At 29.9% G+C, this 17,531-nt stretch overlaps 1 protein-coding gene across 1 annotated transcript; it reads left to right on the top strand.

Moving 5' to 3' along the window:
• Positions 1-1,955: 1,955 nt before the first annotated feature.
• Positions 1,956-17,116, top strand: LOC111026770 (17-beta-hydroxysteroid dehydrogenase 13-like). The gene is made up of 7 exons (XM_022304906.1): positions 1,956-2,161; positions 6,055-6,206; positions 7,032-7,373; positions 14,336-14,465; positions 14,743-14,863; positions 15,997-16,116; positions 16,840-17,116. Exons 1-7 carry the CDS (start codon positions 2,119-2,121, stop codon positions 16,904-16,906), a joined length of 975 nt encoding a protein of 324 aa, XP_022160598.1. The 5' UTR covers positions 1,956-2,118; the 3' UTR covers positions 16,907-17,116.
• The last annotated feature ends 415 nt before the right edge of the window (positions 17,117-17,531 follow it).

Genomic DNA, 17,531 nt, shown 5'->3' with positions numbered 1-17,531 from the left:
ACATAGGTATTTTATGATATACCTAGGCGTTATGTAAAATACCAATTTTTTTTAAGCAAAGTAAAAAAACAATTTATCATAATATGTTATAATATTATATTAAGATTCTTATAATTATAATATATTATTACTCATATTACAAAATCTAATTTGTATCTACTATCATATTTTTATACATAGGTATTGCTATATTATTAATAGTATTGTTATATTAAGTACTAATATTTATACATTTTACTTACTTCTATCAACTTATTACTACATGTTGTAGAAGAATGGAATTTTGAAGTGCAAAAAATATTATTTTTAAGGCAGATGCACTTTTTATTTTGATACTTGATCATACAAACACATTTTAAAAATCATTGGCTGGTTCCTGTCGACTGTTCTTAACGCCACTTTTATGCCAGTTGGAACATTGTAAATTTTTATTAGCTTTTTTTGACATACAGTGAACTGACTTCTGGCGTATCACTGCTTCAGAACTTCAGAATTTTAATCTTCATTGCACCAAATCGTGCACACTCGGACACGGTGCGTGCATTCACGATAAACTATAACTTATAAGTAAAGTCACTGGCGATACCCAATTTTGTTTATTTTTATCATATTTCCTACTCTACCTCGGGAATTATACATAATACCTAGGGAAAGCTTGTATTACGTATATTTCCGAGTGATTTTTGGCATTTTATATAATTCCTAGGTATTTTGTAAAATACCCGATTCTCCATATTGCCGGTAACATATACAACATACATACGTGCTTAAAAATGTGTGAATGATGTATTTAGTGATTACACTATTAACGTAGTTACACAACTTGTTAGTGCACCAATGACAATAATTTTATCATTGGTAATATTATTCAATGAAACTTATAAACCGAAAATAGGTAACCGGTAGAGTTTGGAATAAAAAATAATGAACGACTAACTAAAACTATGTAGGTGCAATAATATATCAATATTAAAAAGTCCATCACGATACTAAAATAAAAATGTTACCTATTGTAATAGATAATACTGATTTTTAATTATTAAAAATAATGTTCTTTTGGAGCGTTTGTTTGACATCTACAATAATTACTATACACACGATACACCGAAATTACAAAATACACGAAGATTTACAGTTTTCAGTGTTGAGATACCACTTGAAAAAATATCCTTGTAGGACACATCACACATTGAAGATAAGGTAACTAGTAAGTAATATCTAAACTTATGATTTTACCTATAAAAATTAAAAATTAAATAATTTGTCTTATAGAAAAATGTAATTGTATTCCTACATTTATGTTTATTAATTAATACGACGTGCAATTTTTGTTACTAACCCACATTACACTCCCATAATCTGTGTTTTTGAGCTTGCTAAATATAATACTTACTAAAAATATTAAAATTATAATATTGTCATCATAAATTTTTTTATGGATATATACTATGTAGGTACCTTAGTATTACAGTTACATCATTTACAATCTCCTACAAAATTAAAAATATACATAGGTAATATTGTAATATATTAACATGTACTACCTACAAGGTGATCCATTTATGTGGGTACATTCTTTGTTTCGAAAAGTTCTAACTTTTTAAAAAATATCATTTTTAATGTTTTTTATCGGTATTTAAGTTTTTATTTTTTTGAATGACAACATACATTTTTAACAGCACTGTTGTTACCATACTGTTTTAAATATATTTTTCACGTCTAGGTACTTGTTTTAAGTTTTTGCAACTATAATACCCACATAACAAACACCCGAAAACCCGGTTTGACGAGGGAGTATAATATTATTGTGATATGTGGCCATAAATCTAGCAAAAACACGCCGATAGCAACTGTTGTTATAAGACCTGAATGCACCAAGGTGATCTCCTGCGAGAGTAAAGGTTAATTCAACTACTGCGGCACACATAGCTTGTATACTCGACGTTCTTGAACGACCCATCATGTAATTTTCACTGTAACCGTAGGTACCGCGGTTGTAAAACAGCGGTCGTTTCGCAGTCATCGAAACTCCGTCGTCAACATTGTCACGCGGCTGCACGAAAACCGATTGAAACAATAAAATACATTGCAACCTGTTGGATAAAACAAACAATCAAGATGGAAGCAGAACAGCGACGCGACAACAGATCCTCGTCAAACGGTAAGCGCACAATATTATACAATCGTATTAATAATATTATTACGGTACTGTATGCACGATATAATAAATATTATAGATTCGTATTGTTAATATGTTATAATAATAATAATACATTGTACTCCTGGATATATTTTAGTAATATTAAATTGAAGTACCTACCAAGGTAATATAATATAGATAACTATATTTAGGCCTAATAAATATTTAAATATAATTTTAGTACACCCTTGAATTTGGGAAAATTCAATATTTTATATCACTAGACATCAATGACAGAACAATAAAATTGATAAATAGTGAGATTATAATACTATGTAGCAGTGACATATAATATGTATGTATAATATAGGTACCTATTGAAGTTACATAGGTCATGGATAACACAGATTTAATAATATTTGCAAGATGTAATCACTACCTAATCAACATTTTGTAGATAAATCTCCCAAATGTTGATGAAACGGAATATCGTATAATGAATTCATGTAACTATATTAAATCAAAGAAATATATTTTGTTAGTAAAAAGTAGGCAGTTGCCTATAAAATTAACATATGAATAAACTATATTAACTTATTTTTTAAATATCAAACTGCTTATGAATTTTAATTTTGATATTTTAATTAAATTAATTATATAATTAATGTTTTAAGCTTATAGTTGTGCACTGTATTTCAAGTATAAATTCGGTTACAATTTACTTAATTAATTCAAACAAATATACCTTTATCTTTATCTTTATGAAATGTGAAAAACGTGTAATTGTATCCCGGCACCATACCTAAGTCATAATAATTTAGTTCAATGTAAAAATACTTAACTAAATTAAAAGCATTTACAAATTATAAAACAAACTTAATTGAAAACTGTGTAGGGACATTACTCACTACGTACATACTAGGTACCTATATTGAAAGTTGTTGACGTTGAATGCTGAACCAGTTTATTAACTTTGGTCCATTGGTTCTGGTTTACCCTGGGAGTCTGGGAATGCAAACTAGAAATATTTTTCCTATTTTAACGAAAATAATAACTAATACTTATTAATACGTCATCAATCAAATTTTAATACAAATAACAATACCTATAATCCTACACAATGCACTATACCACTTACTTCTAAAAATATTTTAAATATTGTATTGCATAAAGATAATGACATCATTTTAAGAATTGTATAAATATATATTAATATATAGTACATACTTAAATATTATACTGTACGCCTGTATTATGCGATTGTTTACATATTTTCTTTAAACGTATAACTTTTTTACATTTTGAAATGGCTATAAGTTGTGAAAATATCAAGTATCTGAGACTATTATTTTCTAAATTTCAAAAAAAGAGTGAAGTTGATTTTATTGAAAATATTGTGCCATAAAGTTCACATTTTCTTTCTTTGTTTGATTTGTGATATAGTTTTTAAGTTCGAGAAAAGTTCTGAAAAAGTGAAAAATTATATGTTTAAGTTTCCAACTACCTACCTAGTTGACATTTCCTACATCTAGAAAGTTGCTATTGGTAGTAAGTACGTATACATAAAGTCAGCGTCACTCAAAATCTAAAAAATTAGTAATAAAAAGTCGTTTAACAAGTCATTGCTAACAATAAAAGGTTTATAATGAACACGGATAATAGGTAGTTACCTACATTGTATTGTACGAATTACGGTAAATACAATTATATCTTTAGTGCAAAAATTAATCATTCTGAACATTCTTTACAAACAATTAATAGAAAAATAGTATATTTTATACGTCATACTCGTAACATATTTTGTACCCTGCATAAATATTAAACACCTAAAAATAAATACTTAAATAGTTATGCACGTAGTACGTAACAATTTTTAATGAGCACCAAATGAAAATAATTCATTTCAAAATATTTAAAATGAAAATAGAAAAAAAATTTATCAATGATGTGGTGCCGAAAATTGTGGAATTGCAATACAATTTTATCACATTAAGGGATAGATATAATTAATATATTTTAGTCTGTACCCCAATACTAGCCGGTATCTATAAATAAATAACAAATATAAATATGTAAAATTTAAAAATATACAGTTAAAAAATAAATATGAAAGTAGGTAAATAAAAATATTTCCCGGATAATCCTTAGAATTTAATTATTTTAAGTATACCTACTTCATGTGTATTAGTACTTACTTTTAAACTTTTATAATACATACTCATTTATTTATTATATTAAATATTTAGTGTATTTATAATGGATATGACGTATATATTGTTTAATATTATATTTATTCAAACTGTCGTTATTTTACCGTACCTAAACTATACAGTGGTTCACGAGTTTTTAAGTCACAATTTTTACTATTTCTTTTATGAATGTAACTACTGCGTTTTTATTGGTAATAGTAGTCGTTTTAAATTGTTATTTTTTAATTACCATTTAAAGTTAGCCCAATCATAAAATAGATAGGTATGTACTATGTGGGTAGGTTCCTAAATGTACAATAGCAGTGCGTGATGTGATGCTATACTGTATTGAGTATTGGAAACTCACATAAAGGTAAGTTATAAATATATAAACATTATAGAAGTCATTAAGTATAAGCAATTCGACTGAAGAAAAAGGAAATTTAGTTTTCATTTATTTTTAAAATGTTAGGTATGTATTATGTGGTGTTTTTTTTGCAAAAGGTCGGACCCCGGAGGATTGGGTCCAATGCCGTTAGATAGATCGCCAATCGTATAAGCAGGAAGTAGATATACACATTTAAGACCATCAGTTCGTCCCCCTTGAGGCTTATCCCAAGAGACTTTAACTTTTAATTTTCAAACAGTAACCGGCTCTGGTCCTGGTCTGCAACTATATATAATATGGTAGTAACCAGTAAATGTTCAAAATACACTATTCTAATTTTTCTTTTCACGATATCGTTGAAACGAATAAAAAACGATTCCCTTGGGGTTATCGAGAAATATATATTCATATATTATTGTTTGGCACGGATGCCCGCATACCCGATGACGTTCTGCAAATTCTAACGGGGAGATGGAAGTCTTTTTATCCCCAGTCGTATTACAACAAACCCTCTAGTCAGATTTCCTTCATGTATAAAAGTCCTAAAACTTTTCCCTCGACTCAACCCTATGTTATTTGTGTCATTTCTGATACATGTAAAACCTAAGTACACACACACACATATAGGTATATAATATATATAATATTATGATTGCTTGATTCTGTGTACGCATCGCCTCCACACCACGTCCCTCACTGTGTAACTGATGTTTATGCCAATCAAGTTTGAGTACCGAAAACCATATAGATATCAGCTATATCTTCACAGAAGATCTCACTAAATTTATTTTTAAGTTTACAGTACACGTTACAATTTCACGTAAAACGTTTAATGGCATTATCTATACTTGTATTGTTACTTATTATTCATTAATCATCATCCATACTTATTTATCTGTGTAGTCTGTAGTATGAATATTATAGATACATCATACATTATTGGTTCATTTTACACAATTTCGCCGCTAATTATTATATTAAGTTTAACTAAAAAATTACTTGTGAGTAACTCTCAAAAAGAAAATTTTTCGTTCACTAATAAAAGCATTTAAACAGAATATAGTTGGATTGGTCTGTCCAAATGCACTTATTGTTTGAAAACATTTTTGAACATATTTTATAAATTATAAAACGTAGTTAGTAGTACTAGCACTTGTTTGATTAATCAAGTACATAACAACTAGATGTGCCGCTTGTACCTATTCATTATTTTTTTTTGTATTAAAATAACCAAACCATTAAACATTCAAAACTTAAAGGATAAACAAGGCCAAACCCAACAAACACATAATAACATTTAATAATGGCAAAAGATTTTAAATGTTGTTGTTTTTTAGGAGAACGGGCACCTTCAAACATTGTCTTGGAGTATTTACCAATGGTCACCAAAGTTGTAGTAGGCATTCTACATTCAATATATGCATTCATCAACCTAGCATTTCTATGCATATACCCAGTAGAAAAATCTTTAAAAGATAAAGTTGTACTCGTAAGTATATACAGTTCAAAACTTAATACTTTTAATTATTAACTAAGTAGTTTATGACTTATAATACCTACTTATAAATCATAATATAGACGGTAGATATATACCTAGGCAATCTTAGCATTTTATCCCAATTAGGTATCTACTTTAAATTGTTACTATATAAATATTTAATGTTACCTAACTAGCAACTCGTACATATAACAATATTTGTTTTATTTAAATATACTTTAAATAAAAATAATTAGAATATTATGAATGATGAATTAATACTAATTGAAAGTTCAATTTTATTTTCACCTTCTTAATCACAACGTATAAACAATTATTGTGTTCTATATTTCATAATTTGTTTTACATTTCAAAATACTTATCTATACTTTTTATATAATTTAAGAGGTTGATAATAGTCTTGTAATATAATTATTAATCACCATAATATGTAAACAATATATGCTATCTATAAATACAAATATAATGTACCTAGGTTAAAACCTATTAGTTTTTTTAAAATTATAAATTCACAATTTCGGTAACTGTACTTACTCCAGGTTATCTAGGTATAGTAGTATAAAACGTAAGGGGAACACTTTTTAAATCTTTCTGACTTCGATGAATATTAATTATATTGCACAGTGATTATTATTGGTATAATATAAAACCATTAACATTTTGCCGGGAAAAACTCATAGATAACTTTGTCAGTGTCAACGAACATATGAGAGCCATTAAAATTGACTGTATAGGTACTCAACCACTTTTAATAGTGATTTTTGATAATTTCGTGATTGAATCTGTTGACAAACCCATTAAAACGTGGCCCACTAGGTGACGGGCGCCGGCAGGGGACTTGGTAGGGAGATGAGCTACCTGTTGGCCAAAGAGGGTGCTAAAGTGGTGTGCGTGGACATAAACGCGGAAGGCGTCAAGGAGACGGCGGACGTGATCAACCGCGGACGGACGGGCGCGGACGCGGGAGCCGACTTTTACACGACCAACGTGGCCGAACCGAGCCAGGTGAACGAATTGGCCAAGGCGGTGGAAGAGAAATGGGGCAAGGTGGACGTACTGATCAACAACGCGGGAATTGTGGCCAGCGCGCCGCTGATGGACACCACTGATGAACAAATTAAGCGCATGATCGACGTCAACCTGGTTTCACACTTTTGGGTGAGTGTCGCAACAGTATAAATAATGGAGTAACTATTATATAATTAGAGTAAATTAAAAAAGAAACAAATTCACCCCCAACTCATACATATTTTCATCTCCAACACCAAATGCAATACTATTTTCAATATTGTTTTGATACCATGCAAATTTGAAACATATAATTGGAAGATTCGATTCTAGATGCTCGTTCACGAAATCGATTTCTATTCAAATATATAATAAGAATAACTACCTAATATTAGATACGACCATAATTTATTTTCGTCTTCGTCACTGCAAATAATCAATTAAATATAAGTATTAATGAAACTACTTATAATTTATATATAATATAATCAAATGCCCTTTAGGCAGTTATATTCTGTAGCCTTTCTTCAATTTCGAATGTACTCATTCGTTATTTACTGCAGCTTCCTTCTCCTGCCCTGTTATTGTTAATCTTCTCTTAAATTTACCTATTGTACATTTAGTAGGTATAAGTTATAAACGTTATTTAAAAAAAAAAACTTTTCGTTCAAAAATGATGAGGTTCAACATCATAACTTATTCACCAAATGTTAGTAGTGTTAAAATTTAAACGAAAAATGAAAAATACACAATTAATTACGTCGAAAACGCAGCAATTACATTAAATGCAATATTGTTGTGGACTCGTTGTCGAAAACGTAGTACAAATACGGTAGGTAGGTAGGTATAGGTCATAGGACCTACCTCGGTAATTATATTTGTCATTAGTGGGCAAAGACAATTTTATTATTATTTAACTATAATTATGGCCGAGTCGCACGAAACTGTTAAATTAAATCGTTTTAACGCTGGCCGTTTCACAGATGGCAGGGTGAATATATATAATATGCGTGTGTGTGTGTAATACGTCAGTCCATGCAGTTATATAGGCTCGTACAACAATAATAGTTTCATGGGTCATTACTTATATTAGGGTACCTACGTGATACCGCGTGGTGATGAGCCAGGTTCAAAGGCTCATTTATTCTAAATTGCCCTGCACAATCATGATGATCCTGATCATTTTTGTCGGTACTTTTAAAACCAAACGATGTTCAAGTACCTATCTAGGTATATTCTATACACCCACATTTGTCTTTGAAACGCAATCGGATTTTTATCCAAATATACTTTTATAATTCGGCCTTTCTAGTCGTCGATAGTTAAAAAATAAACTATTGTAAGCTTATCGTCGACGTGCTACGTGTATAGCCAATCGCAAATAGGTACGCATAGCCGTATATACGTATGCACAAACATTTTTGTCCGCAGATAGCCGATAGGTGTATCTAGGTATGTTTTCAACACCACGTTAGTATTAGTATATCAGCTCTTTAATTAAATCGTATTCCACAATATCAACAAGAACTCTACAATAATATTATGTCGAATCATCCTCTGACGACGGTGCGTTCAAATGAAAACTATATTATGTCATAATGATCCATCGTTGGTCATTGTGTAACGATAATAGCACACACACTTTATTATAAAGTGTGGTTGCAATCGTTGTAGGTGATGGTAGATCATATTGCAATGCGAATGCTCGCACTTAGTTTTTATGCGATGACAGACAATTATTTTAAATTGAAAACCTCACGAGTGTACCTATAATAAAAAAAAATCCGCCGTGATATAACTATTCGCCATATTTAATGCCAACATTCGATGAGATTTCTGTTTCAATTTGATTAATTGACACTTGTAAGTTTATAGCAGATAATAGGTATCTATAGTCTCGTCGATAATGGGTGTACCACACACGTTAGCTACCTGCTATGTACTAATTTAATATTTATAAACTCGTATTTTTGGCCTCTAAACGCGACAAGCCACTAAAAGAATCGAGGTCGTTGATTCACAAATCCAATTAAATATATTTTACGCAAAAGTCAAACGCGGCTACAACACAGCTCATTGTACTTACCTACACGACGTGCATATTACTATCTATTAATATACAATAATAATAACGGGAGTTTACCAATTGCGCTTAAAATGACCTTTTAATATACTAATTGCTCTCTGTTTTTTTTGGGTCGATATACCAATTGCGCTCTGTATTTTTTGGGTCGATATGCCAATTGCGCTATGTCTTTTTTTGGGTTGATAGACCAATTGCGCTCAGTTGTTTTCAGGGTTTATAATATTTTTACAATAAACGTTAATATTAATATTAATTGTACAATATAAATCTATACCAAATTATACACATAGATACAAGTCAATAATACATAATTAATATACATAAAAATATAAAAATATAATTACAATTTATGTTTCCATTTAATGTTTTTTATATTTTACTGTAATAATAAGAAACTGGTTTTAAAAATTCTTTGCTTTTAATTTTTCCGGATTTGTATTTCTAAATAATAGATCCTATGGCCACTTTTTTCACTAAATACGCTCGGTTTGGTGTATATTTATCTTCTTTAGTACTGTTTATTGTAGTATAGGTAAGTGTTGGTTTGTATTTCTATAATTGCTTTTAGAAAGACAAAAATATTTGGATGTGAGGAATAAAAATTTGATGAAAACCTTCACATGCATTGGTTAGGTTAGGTTACGTACGTTCAAAGCTTATTGTATTCGATGCCCACAGTATGGGGGGGAATGTAGAGGTTGATGATATATCATTTTCAACGATATAGTCAGTGAATTTAGTAACATTTGAATTCGTTGGCTAAATTGTCATTAATTCATTTATAAAAACATCCTCCACTTCATAGTGTGGAAAAAGTGACAAGCCAAAAATTAAATGTAGCCATTTTCCTATTTCAGAATCTATGTTTTTATACTCAGCTTATAGTCCATATCTTTGGATATTCCTCCACTAAGCTTGTGTGAAATTAAACCTACAACCTACCAGAGTTATTGAAGGCCAAACTTTTTAAACAGCAAAATGAATCGCTTGTTCAAAATCGGCAACGACTGTTTTTGGACTAAAATAAAGGTTAAAAGTTGCACATTTACTGTGTATATTCATATGTAACTTTTTCCGCCGTGTAGTAACTTACATATGCCCATGCAAAAATAAGGAACCTACAATATAAGTAGCGCAATTGGTGTACTGACCTAAAATTTAAGCGGCGCAATTGGTATACTGACCTAAAATTTAAGCGGCGCAATTGGTATACTGACCTAAAATTTAAGCGGCGCAATTGGTATACTGACCTAAAATACAAATATTGTTTTAGGCGCAACTGGTCCATGCCCATAATAACGATGTACAGTGTATGAGTGAAACCTCTGTTTGCGGACCCGCCGCCTTAATTGCGGACATATTTTAATTTCCTACGGTGTCCGCTGTACAGAGGTTTCGCTGTAGTAATAATGTTATATAATATGTATCATGTAGCCTGGAAGTGTTTAATCCTAACGGGATTGTATAAAGTTTAACAGCACGCTTGAGGAAGAGTATAATCTATATTTATACATATAGGTATAGTGTATACCCTTGCAACCTTCGTTCATATATATATATTCACATACATATTATTATAATATACATACAGAATGTAACGGGAACGAATAGAAAAGAAATCGACGTATATCCTTAAAAAAAAAAAAAAAAATGACATCATATTATCTCGGAACATAACGTGGAACGCGATAAATATATATGGGGCGTTCCATTAAATTTACATTTCGGATGTAACACGTGACGTCCAAAACATAATAATAATATGTAAAACTCCCGCAACTGCAGTAAAAACGTACCCACAGGAATATGATAAAAGCTCGCGAAACGGAAACGCTTACGAGCTCATTGCCGTAGAAACAAAACCACTATATATTATATATAATATACAGGTATCATCCGGGTGTATTTAAATCCCAATGGTCGCATTCGAAACACACTCGGAAAATAAGTCTCGACATTGCTCATAAAAGTATACGGTTTCCCGTAATTTTGAATATGGGGTCGTAAAATAAAACCACGCGTCTCCGGTGCGATAACTTTCGGACACGACTTTCGGAACGAAATGTTGTATAATATATAATATAGGTACCTATTATATCCTATTATATTAAAACGCGCGTTTACAACCGTCGTTAAAATACTTATGAGTGCAAAACGATTCGACTCCGTCCTGCGTGTAGGCACGAGTAAAATATTGTCGGTCCTCACCTATGTAGGTATGCGCAGTGGAGTTGGTAATAGATTTAGGTACTTGCCCCCAGCTGCGCCGCCGATGGTTTTATTGTAGGTACGAGTGCATTAATCTCGGCGACGCGTTATACTCGCCACTATTATATAATCGCTGTACTGCGTGAAAATAAAAAATTAAAATGAAAATTAAAAAAATTATTAGTCAGTGTAAGTACTCGATCGTTTCGGAAATAGGCACCTACGTGTTGGACGTTTTTTTCTATAATATTATAGGTACGATAACGATGTAACTCTACGGTCAAACCAGTATCGCACACATTCTGAAAACAGTCACACAATTTCACACTAATGGCATCCTAATGATTAGCAAAAGAAAATTTTCAAAAATTAAATTTTTTTTTGGGGGGGGGGGGCTGGTGAAATGTACTCATAGGTGTACTCTATTTGTCATTCCGCGATGCCACCGACAACAATTGCAGGTAGTGACTGTAGTGACACTATTGTATAAAATTATGTAGACACAATAACTTCCCAAATAATATGCACCACTGCACCAGTATAATAGTGGGGCAGTGGCGTATATATAGGAATATTTAGCCTTTATAGGGCTTGTTGGGACTTGGGAAAGAGTGTGATGTATGTTAACAAAACAAATGACTAATAAATTAACACAAGAAAAACAGTGAAACCTTTTTCTAAGTCATAATTGAATTAGAAATGCCGGAGAACTCACTTAACCGTATAGACGTATAGTATAAGTATCGATTATACATTTATAAATACTAGTAATCAATGGTATTCGGTTTCAAGTGTACCTCGTCATTGATTAGCACTGTAAAGTTTAAAGGTAGTGGGCAATACAGTGTAGGATGGACTTATTTTTTTCCATAATATCGCATAGGTGTTAAGGTATATTACGTAATATTAATGTTATTAATTTATGAGTAAATACCGACTTACCTTACAATGGTATGATAAATGAATATATTCATTGTATAAATAGCTTAAAATCACTAAATATTAAAACAATTATATGGTGTATTTGTGTATAAAAAATACTAATAATATAGGTGTATAGGTGCATACATAATGGTGAAACTTTTCAAGTTCCTAAGTTTTTGAATTACAACAAAATAACTAAAATCTTTGGAAGAAAAAATAGTTATTTTCATTGAATATATTTTGTTTAACGCTATAAGAAGAACTTATGAAGAACCTTTTTAATTTTCAATCTTTTCAACACAAAATGTAAAAAAAAAAATAAAAAGTTGAAAATGCATGTATAAAAGCTCAACAAAATCTAAAATATTTTGAAAATGACTTTATCAAAATAAATATCAAGTCTAGAAAATGTTAACATAAATATTTAGTGAACATTTCAAAAATAATAAACTGTCGTTATGCTTAGTTCGATTCAATTTACTAGATTCCAGAAACCACCCTACATTTTGAAGGTTTGAGCATTGTTATTGTTTCAAAACATGACATCAGATAAAAACACACACACACACACACACACACATCATTATAAAATAAATACATGTTTTATCATTAATTACTTCGGTCAGAATCTTATCACTGGAGGAGTAGTTCTGCTACATTGTAAATGTCAATTAATCTCGACTAATCGAGTGTGGGTATAGCTCTTCATTGAGTAGGCCATTAGATAGATGAATAAAATGTTGAATTTGATAGACAATAATAATCAATAAATCATTGCATAAAATAAAACATTCTTCGTTGAACCAAATCGATATATTTACTGATCCACTTGGAATCTAAAATCTAAATGACAATACAAACTTAACCTACAGTAGATAATAATTTCAAACACATAACACATCGATAGAAGTTCTATAGTTATTTAACCTTATACTTTTATAGTTTATGCTCATTAAATTCATCATTTCTTTGGTAATTTAAGTAGATAATAGCTGAATAGCCCTCTGCCCCTCTTGCCACTTCTGTAAATATACGCCACTGCTCACTGTTTTTAAGTTTGATAAACATTCAGCCTTTATAACAAGACTATCAGAGATGGGTAAACACTGAGGTTGGGGGTCCCATAAAATAATAGATTTAGTGTTTTGAAAAAATGAAGTAAGGTGCTTATAATAGTAGATTTTCTTAGTATGATCATGTACATATTAGGTATACAGCTAACGAGTCTGGGCAAGTTATAGTGATAATATATATAAATGATTAATATTAATTTAGTTAAAATTACATTAATACGTTACACACTTTGTTGGTTTTAAAAAATTTTTCAAAGTGTATTAAAATTAACTACCAACCCTCCTAAAACCCTATTAGACATGAGTAAATTTATAAAAGAAAAACAATTTTTCCTTATGTTGATGTAGCTTTAAGAATGTTCCTTTGTAATTTGGCCTCCAACTATTTAACCGAAAGGTCTTTTTCTACACTCCATAGAATAAAAAATTATTTAAGATCATCTATGTCTTCAGAAAGACTTAATAGTCTTGCAGTTCTTAACATAGAAGCTACTCTTACTAAAAGCTTAAATTACTCAGATGTGATAAAAACATTTGCAGCAAAACAAGCAAGAAAAAAAACTGAAGTAATGATTTTATAATATATTATAAGGAATTTGATAGTATGTTATATATTTTATATTTATTTTATATTTTATTAGTATATTACTTATATTCTGTTATTTTTTACATTTTTAAATATATTATTAATATTGCCCACGGGCGCCAAAATCTTAAATACGGCCCTGTACCTACCCCTTTTCTCCTCACGTTTGGATCATTGCGCGATCGTTTTACCCAGGCAACAACATATAAGTAATTCGCCTTTTTTATATTTACAGATGCTACGAGCCTTTTTACCGGCCATGAAGAAGCGCAACGAAGGCCACATCGTTGCCACGTCCTCGGTAGCGGCATTCACGTGTGCGGCCAACATCGTGCCTTATGCAGCCACCAAATACGGTGTAACGGGTAAGACGTCAATCATAAGACTTAAATAGTTAAATACCTACCTACCTACCTACCTACCTAATGCCTATAGAGACAGTACCTATATAACATGATAAATGTACATTTACTTATATTATACTTAATGTATTATTTTGGATTTATTCTTAAATCGATGTGGTTTTTTTAAGTATGTGTATTATATTATAAACAAAACATCTATTGGTACCTGTATTCTATATTATTATATGTTATTGTGTAATGTGTATATAGTTTGTACGTTCTGTTACCTCCTCTGCAGGTCTGATGGCCAGTCTTAGGGAAGAGCTCAGGGCCAACCCGTCGAACAACATAAAAACCACTACCGTTCATCCGTTCTTTTTGGACTCTGCTCCAATAAACGTTAAACATTGGGAAGTAAAGTGAGTAAAATATGATAAACTATTATAATATATTTATATGCCTGCAACTACAGTCAAAACTCTTTATAACGAATCTGAAGGGACCAAGAGATTTCTTTCGTTATAGAGAGTTTTCGTAATAGAGAGGGTTTAAAAAAAAACAAAATTTTAATTATTTATCAAACACATCATTATTTTTACATTATTTTATATATATTTACGTATTATATTAAATTATTATTATTATTATTATACATACTTATTAAATATAATTTAATTTTTATACTATACATATTTATACTTTATTTAAAATAGTCTGTCATCTTAGTTTGGACTTTTTTATTCGGCATTATTGCCGATTATTTTTATAGTTTATATATGTAATGGATACGATAACACGTAAATTGTATTATGAAACATAAAATATTGTTTCGTTATTGAGAGTGACTAATACGTTATAGAGAATGAATTGTCTAATGGGTTATATAGCAAACCAACCATTATTATGTAATGTTTACGTTATATAGAGTTTTTCGTTGTAAAGAGTTTCGTTATAAAGAGTTTTGACTGTATATAATATGTGCGCAGTATAGAACTGATATTGTAGTTTGATTGTTCATGTGAATTGCAAAAATTTCACAATCGTCAGTACCTTCTATATTGTTATAAAACCACATGCATTTACCTAAGTATTCAGTGCCGTAGCCAGGGTGGGGGCTTTTTTTTATGTATCATAAAGTAACAAATAATGGATGATAAGAATTCAAGTTCTAAAAAATTAGAAAAAAAAATTCTATTTCCGGGCTTACCTATGACACCATAATTAAATATTTCTCAATAACTCGATGACTTGTTCTATGCCTTTAAATATTATAATGGCACTTTTTTAGGGGTTTAAGTTTGAACCTATATTAATCCGATACTTAAAAAAACGAAAAAATGGTGACAAATCCCAATATAGATGCAGCTGATAATATAATATAAATTATTATCATTGAATACCGGTATTCAAAAGAACCAAATTGAAATATTTTAACTACGACAACAGATTTTTGTTTCCACAATAACCAACATTTAACTTGAGATTTCGTTGGGTTGAAATGTAGAATAATATTCTAATCGAAGCTAACTTTATATTGTTTGAAAATTGAAAGATCGACGTTGCCAATCGTTTCCATTCCTCAAGTTGCCCGTGCAGCAATTCAAGGCATTAAAAGAGAAGACGTCATTGTAACCGTTCCAGAAATATTGAGACTGATCATGCATGTATTATGGTAAGCACATTACATTTAGAAATTAATAATATAAAACATAATGTATTAATGCGAAATAGTTGAGTTCCTAGGTACCTTCTTAGCGACTCTAAGGGCCCTGGATAATATTATTATACATCAGTTGGTTGGTATCAAAATTACGAACACGACTTTAGTAACCTCATAGAGATGATAGGTACTCAGCAAAGTAAAATAAGTCATCAATTCGTATAACCATGTAATGTAATATTAAACTTTTTTAAATTTTCTCCGAAACGACAAATTAATAAACCTAGGAATTTAACACATTGTCATACCTAGGTAAATAACCTTCTATTTTTGTTCCATTTACGAGTATTAAAAAGGCTTTATAAAACTATACCTAAAGTCCCAAAAGGTCTGGTCAGATATAACATGGTCAAATTTCATCGTCAATCCTCAACCAAAATAGTATAAATGTAAATATAAGCTACGGTTTAAGAAATATTTTCTACCTATACATTGTTATTTGTCTTAATCTATAAATTATATTGTTTATTAAAAACGAATTAAAAATAAATTAATGCATACCTATTAATGATTTAATATTTTTGTTCATTAATGACATTTGATAAAAAATTTATTTTAACATGAAAGTAATTAAATAACTTTACATCTTACAAGTTTTATTATATCACATACTAGATAAATATGATTTTTACAAAATTACTTAATATTAAAAATTAATAGTATTATTTTTTTCAGGATTGTGCCTCAGAAATCAGCTGATTATTGGCGAGACGCTTTTAGTTCAAAAATCAATAAAGCTTAATTTGCTTCAAACATAAATTATTGAATTGAATGACTTAAAAGTCTAAATATTTATTATATTATGTACATTTTAATTATAGACTTCATACAGTTTTTCAACAAATTTTGCTACTTGTATGCATATTATAGTTATAAAACTACAAATATTTGTAAGTAGTAGTAGCTGTAGTTTCAATTACAAATTTCAAAATTATATTCAGTTCTCGGTTTATTTATTTCATTGATTAAATATATAAGTAGTACCTATTTATTTACTCACTATATTTATATTTTAAGCAACAATGCACGTAAAATACTAAAATTAATTTATAAAATACCTGTTTTAATTTAATTACATTAATAATATTCATAATGAGTAAACATTTCAAGACTCACATATATATTTTTTAATTACAATAAAATAACTAAAATCAATAGATCTTTCTTTGAATATTCAATTTGCACAAAATTTAAAATTCAAATAACTAGAACAAAATTATGCATATGTAATTATTTGATTTATAGGTTTCTGTAAGTATGAGGATCCTAGTAGTCAATTTCCGAGCTTTAGCTATAAAAATTGAACATTTTGCCATTTATTTTTAACTACAAAATTATTACTAAAATGTAGTGATTTTGATGAATCC

Source organism: Myzus persicae, unplaced genomic scaffold (genome assembly GCF_001856785.1).
Source record: "Myzus persicae strain clone G006 unplaced genomic scaffold, MPER_G0061.0, whole genome shotgun sequence".
In the NCBI taxonomy this organism is placed as follows: domain Eukaryota; kingdom Metazoa; phylum Arthropoda; class Insecta; order Hemiptera; family Aphididae; genus Myzus; species Myzus persicae.
This window is presented reverse-complemented; position numbering and strand designations above follow the sequence as displayed.

What these genes read in the sequence shown, in the direction of transcription:
- LOC111026770 (XM_022304906.1), top strand. Translation starts at nt 2,119, where the DNA reads ATGGAAGCAGAACAGCGACGCGACAACAGATCCTCGTCAAACG. An exon ending in CACCAAATACGGTGTAACGG is followed by an intron (nt 14,466 to 14,742) that starts GTAAGACGTCAA and finishes CCTCCTCTGCAG; the next exon opens with GTCTGATGGCCAGTCTTAGG. An exon ending in CTGATCATGCATGTATTATG is followed by an intron (nt 16,117 to 16,839) that starts GTAAGCACATTA and finishes TATTTTTTTCAG; the next exon opens with GATTGTGCCTCAGAAATCAG.